Raw genomic sequence first — 8,927 nt, 5'->3', positions numbered from 1 at the left:
CATAGATTTTGCAGAATTCTATCATGTGTTCTCCAGCATCATTTCTATTACCAAGGCCATATTTTCCAACTACTAATCCTTCCTCTTTGCTCCCAACCTTTGCATTCCAGTCACCAGTAATGATCAATACATCTTGATTGCATGTTTGATCAATTTCAGATTGAAGAAGTTGATGGAATTCTTCTATTTCATCATCACTGGCTTTAGCGGTTGGTTCATAAATTTGAATAATAGTGGTATTAACTGAACTTCCCTATAGGTATATTGACGTTGTCCTATCAGACAGCATTGTACCTTATGACTGATCTGGCTATGTTCTATTTGACGTTGAATGCAACACCATTCCTTTTCAATTTGTCATTCCCGGCATAATAAACCATATGGTTGTCAGATTTCAAATGGCGAATACCAGTCCATTTTAGCTCACTAATGCTAAGATATCTATGTTTATGCGTTCCATTTCATTTTTGACAACTTCCAATTTTCCGAGATTCATACTTTGTATATTCCATGTTCCAATTTTCAGTGGATGTTTACAGCTGTCTCTCTTCATTTTAAGTTGTGCCCCACCAGCAAATGAAGATCCTGCGGGCTTTTTTCTCACAAGCTTTACTCCATTCGTGTTATCACAGTCAACTCTACTTTGAGAAGGCATCTCTTCACCAGTCGCATTTTGAGTGCCTTCCAACCCGAGCGGCTTATTTTCTGGTACTGTATCTGACAGTGTTTCTCTGCCATTCATAAGGTTTTTAGTGACTAAATATTCAGAAGTAGTTTGTCACTCTTTCTTCCTAGTCTGTCTTTGTCTGAAAGCTCATCTGAAACCTGTCCACCATGGGTGACCTTGCTGGTATTTAAAATACCCATGGCATAGCTTCCAGAATCACAGCAACTCACAAGCCACCACAGTATGACAAACTGACAGACGAGTGGTGGCCGTTTGGTTTTAAGTGGAAACTGTCACTTTAAATTTCGAGTAGATCTGTGCGCATGCCATAGGTAAGTCTCCCCATATAAATTTCGTGTGTTGGAGTATGTGGCTTTTTTGTTATGGAGAAATCAACTCTGATCCTAGACTATCAAGCTCCATTCCATTGGCACGCCCTTTAGCTTCCGTAGCATCATCTACATTTTCTAAATATATAAATGCAAATCCTCTTGAATAGACTGCTGGTCATGTACAATGGACATATCAGCATTTGGGCCATACTTAGAGAACACTTCTAGCTCTTGCTCTGTGGTATATACCCTCAAATCAAATACTCCAAGATAACAGTTGGAATCAGGATTTGTCCAATTCCCAATGTGACGCCTGAGAGTAGACGTCGGAGAATAACTGTGGCTATACCTTCTACGATAATCTCGACTATAAGACCTGCTACGGGATCATCAATGGGTGCGTGACCAAGATGCGATCGAGAACATAACCTTATATAATGTCTTTGAGAACTTCTGGATCTAGACCTAGATTCAGATCTGGACCTGGACTTTGATCTGGAACACCTGGAATCTTCCTTGGAGCGAGACTTTGCAGGGGTATGCCTTGCAGATTTCCTAGATCCATGAGCACTTCCACTTCTGGAAGCAGAAGGGGATTCTTAGGGTAGTGATTTCTTATTCCTGATTACTTCTTATCTTAACTTCATTTTTATTTCTTTTCTTCATTCTTCCGTTTCATATTCTGACTTCTTTCATCTTCCCCACATCACACAAATTGCTTTGTATTCTACAAATGGGACTTCTGGTCTGATAATTAGCATGCATTCTTTCTTTCATTTTTTCAAATTTCAGCTTCACTTATTCCTGAGCTTCAAATACTCATTTATAAAACTTGTCAAATGGCGACTTCTGCATTTTCCTTGTTCGACATTAACCCGCTCCCGGTAGTTCTGCTCGCTGCTGTCGCTCATGACTTCTGGCTCCAGTTGCCGCACGATGCACTTCATTTGAAGCTGTGAACCTCTTGGGCCTTTTTTACAGAGGCTCCGTGGCAGCCTTGCTGAATGCACTGCTTTCAGAGTAGCTGAGACACGAAGCACCCCACACCAGCTCCGCACAGCTTCTAACGCCAAATACCAATTTTTAACAAATATGTATTTCCATAGTTTTTGACAAAGTCTCCTACTACTTCACTTACTCAGTTCTCTGGCAGAACAGGAATCTTACAGGTGAGATAACAGAAGCATTGCTGAAGATCACTAGAGGGTGGCCTGGGTTCAGGACTATACCCCACTGGGACAGTGTGGTTGTTTCAAATACTGTATAACATTGCAGAGGTGTGATCAACAGATGGAAGATGCGTTTTCTTCAGAGGTCATCTCTGGAATGTTATTCCTAGTAAGGAAAGTTAGATTAGTCTCATTGTTCCAGATAATTCTGTAATGAGAATTATTTGAAAGGATATTAGGAAAATGACAAAAATAGATGTCTTAATCACAAAATGAGATGTTTTAAATTATCAAAATGAATTGAATAAGTGATTTTGTATAAAAGTTAGAGAATATTTTAAGATGAGAGGAATTAGAGGGACTATTTAACTTGATCTAATTTTAGAGCCAAGAAACCTGAGACTTAGAAAAGCGAATGACTTGGGGACCCATGTGGTTTAATAAAATATAGCATAGTACTACTAGGAGGTCACATTAGCTGCATGCTTATGAAGGAGAGTCAATTGTTACATTTTAAGGAATTTCTGTGTCCCAGTTGTTAAATGAAAATGGAATTAAAAATTAAATGATATAAATTCAAACACATAGTCTTTTAAAGACAAAGGTATTACTTGTTCGAAATGTATTACGTACTACGTATTTGACTGTATTCTTGATGTTATTTCCGTCTCTTGTAGCTGTAGAGTAGATTTGGTGTGCTACCCAACTCTGTGTTCAGTGGCTTTACATTGGTAGTTTGAAAGAGGCCACAAGGGAGTATTTCCATTACGGAAATTGACAATCACACACGTCAAATCACCCCCCGACCCCTGCCATGCCCTGAGCCAGTTAATAAGTATTTACCAGCGTTTTGTTTCTATGAGGCCTTTGCTACACGACAGTGAGTTCAGTGAGAGCTGGATCTTTTATCCCTAACACCCTCACAATGCTTGGCAGACAAGTATTTGTGGAATGAATGAATGGACTTTTACAGCCCCTCAGTCCTTAATTCAAGTTCTAGCTCTGTTACTTACCTTGCTGCGTGACTTTGCTTACTTTAATTTCATTTATTAGTAAAACTGGGATCATTGTGGCTCTGTAGGAGGAGCGCTGGACTGTGAACTACAAGGTTAGCAGTTTGAGCCCACCAGGTCTGTGGGAGAAAGATGAGGCTCTCTGCTCCTGCAAAGATTTATAGCATTGGAAACCCTATGCAGGGTCACTATGAATTGGAACTGATTCGACAGCACTTAACAACATCTGGTACATAGTAGGTACAAAAATTATTAGCTTAGAAATAGACACAAATATCATTAGGGGCCAATAACTTTGAACTTATTTGGAATGATTTGTATGCATTGTTTTCTATTAAGTAAGTGTTTGACCTTGAACTGGATGCAAATCAAGAATGTAGTGCTGATTTGTGTGTGTGTGTGTGTGTGTGTGTGTGTGTGTATACTTCTCCTTCATCCCCCATAAGATAATGGGATATATTAAAAGGAATACGATCTACAAGAGGCAAGAAGCAATCCCTTTGTTGTATTTGGCTTTGCTCAGACTCTTATTACAGTATCGTGTACAACTTTGCATTGCTCATTTTAAAGATGATGTGAAAAAACTGGATGGAATATGTCCTGGGAAGAGGCAACACTAGTGATTAAAGGGGTAGAAAATAGGTCCTTTGAGGGAAGTTTAAGGAATTGAGTTTGTTTACTCTGGAAAGGAGACAATAAAGGAGTTACTGAACTATCTTCAAGTCCATGAAGCAGAATTCTAAGGAGGCTACTTTCAAGTTGTTCTCCAAATGCACAAAGGCCCCAGAGAGGAAATTGACTTACACCATTTAAAGAAAATTGTGTTAAACACTGAAATGGATTATCCAGAGATGCTATGGAATTGTCATTTTCAAAAATATTTAAGAAGATCAGCAACAGATGGGTATTTATTGGAAAGCTTAAATGTGTCACCTGACGAAGGCAGAAGCAGGAGTCTAGACCTTATCGTCTTCTCTTCTGGGATAGTCTCCTATTGATTGTAGTTTATCAAACACATACCAGCTCTTACATTAAGTTGGGAAATCACAATTTTGATGAAATTGTACCTTAGCTTGCATTGCATCTTAATTGCTGGATTTATCTTGAATGAAATAAATCAGTGCTAGTAATTGACTTAGATTTGAAGTTAATTCGTGTATAAACATTCCACATTTGTATCTTTATACTGTTTGATATCATAGCCAGAAGCATTATTCAAACCTAATCAGTATTAACATAATTTTTCAAGTAGCACATTTCAAATATTCTCTCTTTTGCGACAGGGAATCCTCTTGGTGTATGATATTACAAATTACCAAAGTTTTGAAAATTTGGAAGATTGGTATTCGGTGGTGAAGAAAGTGAGCGAGGAGTCAGAAACACAGCCACTGGTTGCCTTGGTGGGCAATAAAAGTAAGTTATTAATGCTTAGTTATGTATAGTAAAGTTTATTTGTCTAGCCTGTCACTTTTATTCCTGAAAAAAAGATGTGATTCTTGGAAGGATAAATATTTACAGCTTCCCTTGAGTGAGCAAATGGCTGGAATAGAAAATTCGTAGGGGTGTATACGGTCTTTTCAATAACTGTTTTGGTGTTTGTCTGTCCTAACTGCTCTGTTGCTTCGGCCAGTTCCTGTTAAGGTAAGTTCACTTCTGACTGTGTTTTGGTTTCTCCTGATGTAAGGAATCTGCGTGGATCATTTAAGAACAGTAACGCAGCTGCAAATTTTATGATATTGCACTGCAGCTTCAGCTCTGCCCCAGAGGTTTCTAGAGATACAATTGTATTTATGCTCCTGTGTTCTAGGGAAGGAAGCTGTTTCAGCTTGGAATTTTGGATGCATTGTTCCTTGCTCACATCTCTTATAAGCTGTCTTTTCTGATTTTTGGCATTTGTCCTGAAACATAGTTGCTTTTGTTTTTAAATTTATTTTTGAGAAAGTGTCTACAAGAAGGCTTTAAAAAGGTTGTGTACAACTGAAATAAAAGATAATGGAATCTTTTTCTATAAACTTTTCAAAATTCTTGGTAAAAGTGATGGGTACAAAATTTGTGAGGCCTGTCTTTTGGGCTATGAAATCTTGCATATAAAAATCATAAGACTCAGTTCAGCATAGGGCTTAATAAAGATTTTCAAATTTATGAAATAGTGTGATATAATCTATTCTTCTCCTTGTTAGAGATCAGGAAAAGAGAAAATGAATTCAAATTGTACCAGGGAGGATTTAGGTCAGACATTGTTTCCTGACTACAAGGATTGTTAAATCAATACCCAAGCATACTGTCTAGAGAATTCTCTTTGCCAAAGGTCTTTAAAAGTATGATACTTTTTTTCCTCTCCGTAATTGTTTAGGAAATAGTCCTTCCTGAAGGACTATACCAAGAAATTTCTGCATTATGTGATTTTGCACACTTAGATGCACATTTAATAAATCCAAGCCTTACTCCAAAAATCCGTACAAAACAGGTGTGGATATCATTTCCCAGAAGAGTTGCAAATACAGATATTATCATACTTTCTAGAAAACTGTGTTACATCTCACAAAATGGTAAAACTTGGGTAGAAGGCATAGTATTTTTCTTCTTCTTTTAGTTGTTAATTTTGTTGACCTATTTTGAAAATAATGCTTTTTAACTGAGCGAATTCAGTGTTTTTGAGTGTATTAAAATTCCTGTAGCAATCCTAGCTTGTGATGAGCCCAGGCTTTAGTTCTGAGTATCACTTTTCATTTAGGAGACCCTCTCTGCCTCAGTTCTGTGTTACCTAAGAAAGCAGTGACTTGTATTACAGTTCAATTTGTGCTGCAAATTATAGAGGAGAGGAGAGCTGGGGGCTGGGGGCTGGGATGTGTTTTCCTTTCTTCCCGGATCTAATCTAACCACCATCTGGGGTAATAGTGTAGTGGCTCATAATTAGATACATTATGTTATGTGTTTATGTTATCCTGTGAGGCATCCAACATTGGTCACTGTCAAACACAGGATATCAGACTGGATGGGCTATTGGACTGCTCTGGTGGTGCCATTCCCAGGTCTTAAAAGCAAATATTTATATAAGTTATATGAATTTATGCAAAAAAAATTAATGCAGTGTTATGTTTGAGAATTTAATAGCATAAAAGTCAAAAGTGTTTTCACTGTGGGCTTAGCTGTAACCCCTTTCTTGTATGTATTTATAATACTCTCTTTCAGAACAGGATCGTGTAACAGAGCATGCAGTCACACAGAATGTTGTAGATGTAAAATGAAGAGATTATAGATGGACGTTTCCCTGGATATTATTTACCACATAATCGGTCCCTGGCCCAATTTCATATGATCATGTAATGAAAGATCCTTCCGTAGTTAAGGCTATTAGGGCTTTACCTCTAAGTCTCCTGAATATTTTATATTTTGTATTTCCAAATTGATGGTGCGTTAGTATAGTATAGTATTAGATACTCTCCATTTTGAGGATATTATTATATTAAAAAGCAATGGAATGAACAAAGACTCTACACATTTGTTAAAGGCAAAGCAGGGCAAACCTGATGGAAAAGCATATGAAACTAGATTATTTTCTTCATTGTCTAAACATAGTCACATTCTGTCTCAGTACGCTTTTTGTCAACCTTGATTCTTGGCAACTTGGAATAGAAAGCATATGTTGAACAGAAGTGCATGTAGGCTGTGAATATGTTGGTAACCTTAGTCAACTTAGCTGAACCTGAGTCAAAGCTTAGTTGAAGGAGAGGGTGAAAGAGAACTTACATTTCTATACAAATTGTGAGTATGTGTGTGAATTTGTTCCACACTTAGCTCTTAATTAGTAAGTTATAAGATCATTAGCTTTTTAATAACATATGGTATAGTCTCACAAATTTGAGCTGAGCAGAGAGGCTAGTCTGATGTTAGAAAAAATTAGGGATTTGTATTTGTATAAAAGACACCTGGTGTGGTGCTGCAGGATAATGCGCTGGATCAAAAAGTCAGTTTGAACTGTAAGGTCAGTGGTTCAGACCAACCAGCTGATTCTTGGAAACCCCTATACAGGATTGCTGTGGTTCAGAATCAACTCCACTGCACTTAACAATAACAACATTTCTAAAAAATAGTTTTCTTATGTCAATATAAATTGTAACTAAATCAAGTTAACGAAGTGGCCAGCAGAGGAAGAGCTTTGCTTCAATGTAACAGACAGAATGATTGGTAGAAGTAAATGATTTCAGTATGTTGCTAATTGCCGACTCATAGTGACCATGCTTGTATAGTGTTTCCAAGCACCGGCTGGTAGGTTTGAATTGCCATCCTTGTGGCTAGCAGTCTAGTGTTCTGTAGCACCATACTAGGACTCTTATTTCAGTATATAATATTTAAAAGTACATAATACTGAAAACAAATTATTATATTCTATTTTGAAAGACTGGAAGGCACTAGTTAGTATTTTTGTTTAGATCTTTAAATGAGATGGTGAGTAGTGGTTACCATCATGGGTTGTTGGATTACACACATTTTTTGCTTCTTCACTTAATCACAGCAGGATGCCAGACAAGTTACTCTGCATCTCTAAGCCTCAATTTCCTCAAGTGGAAATGAGGATAATAATTTCTTTCTAATCATGTTGAAAAGGACTTTACATGTTGTCTTAAGCAGAGGAAGTATTCAATAACTATTATTATTAATCATCCTAGCTTTCAAAAAGTATTGTCTATTGCTTAAATTAGGAGCTCTGGTAGTGTAGTGGTTACGAATCGGGCTGCCAACCTCAAGGTCAGCAGTTTGAAACTACCAGCTGTTCCGCGGGAGAAAGATGAGGCTTTCTGCTCCTGTAAAGATTTACAGCCTCAGAAACCCTGTACAGGGTTCCTATGAGTCGGAACCAACTCCACGGCACAGAACCACCACCACCATAGCTTAAATTTGAATGAACATGCATTACAAATTGCCCAAAACCAAAAAAAAAAACAAGTTGTTGTCAAGTCTCTTCCAACTCCTACTGACCTATATATAGAGTTTTCGGTTACCAAAACCAAAACCACGCTCACTCCTGTTTAGTTGATTCTGACTGACTCCTACCAACCTTATCAGATGGAGTAGAACTAGTCGTTAGGGCTACCGAGATTGTAAATCTTTATAGAAGCGGACAGCTTCAACTTTCTCCCATGGAGCAGCTGGTGGATTTGAACTACTGACCTTTCAGTTAGCAGTCCAATGCTTAACTCACGGTGCCACACAGGCTTCTTTGTATGTTAGTGGGTCTGAGATAGAGATTTCACAAAAGTGTCCTGGAGGAAATAGCTCTTGGAAAATTCCATATTTTCTTCCAGATTGATAATGAGTTGCTATTGCTGGTGTTAAGTGTCGTCGGGTCGGTTCTGATCCATAGTGACCCTGTATAGGGTTTCCAAGGAGAAGCTGGCTGAAAGCACCTTCGCAGTCCAGCATTAACCCACAGCAGCATGGCAGGACTGCATCATGAGTTAGACATGGTCGTTTATCCAAGAAATGTGTTTTCAGTACCAGCTGTAAGTGTTCACCCAAGGTGCCATCTAGTTGGTTCCCACTCATAGCAACCCTGTGTACAACAAAACAAAGCACTCTGCCCTAGGCCGTCCTCACAGTTGTTGTTATGAAAGTTGCACAGAAGTCTGTCTGCCTGTTTGAGGGTCTTCCTCTTTCTCTTTCCCAAGCATGATGGCCTTCTCCGGGGACTGGTCCGTTCTGATAACATGTCTAAAGCATGATGGCCTTCTCCGGGGACTGGTCC

The 8,927-nt window shown here is 38.3% G+C and overlaps 1 protein-coding gene across 1 annotated transcript in view; it reads left to right on the top strand.

Moving 5' to 3' along the window:
* The window catches only part of RAB28 (RAB28, member RAS oncogene family), a 145,281-nt gene that overhangs the window by 47,616 nt on the left and 88,738 nt on the right, over nt 1-8,927 (top strand). Inside the window, exon 4 of the mRNA XM_006873806.1 lies at nt 4,465-4,594. Coding sequence (XP_006873868.1) covers nt 4,465-4,594 — 130 coding nt within the window. The remainder of the gene's footprint in view (nt 1-4,464; nt 4,595-8,927) is intronic.

The sequence above is a fragment of the Chrysochloris asiatica genome, unplaced genomic scaffold, assembly GCF_000296735.1.
Source record: "Chrysochloris asiatica unplaced genomic scaffold, ChrAsi1.0 scaffold00256, whole genome shotgun sequence".
Lineage (NCBI taxonomy): Eukaryota > Metazoa > Chordata > Mammalia > Afrosoricida > Chrysochloridae > Chrysochloris > Chrysochloris asiatica.
Note: the sequence above shows the minus strand (reverse complement) of the source record. Positions and strands in the feature narration are given on the sequence as shown.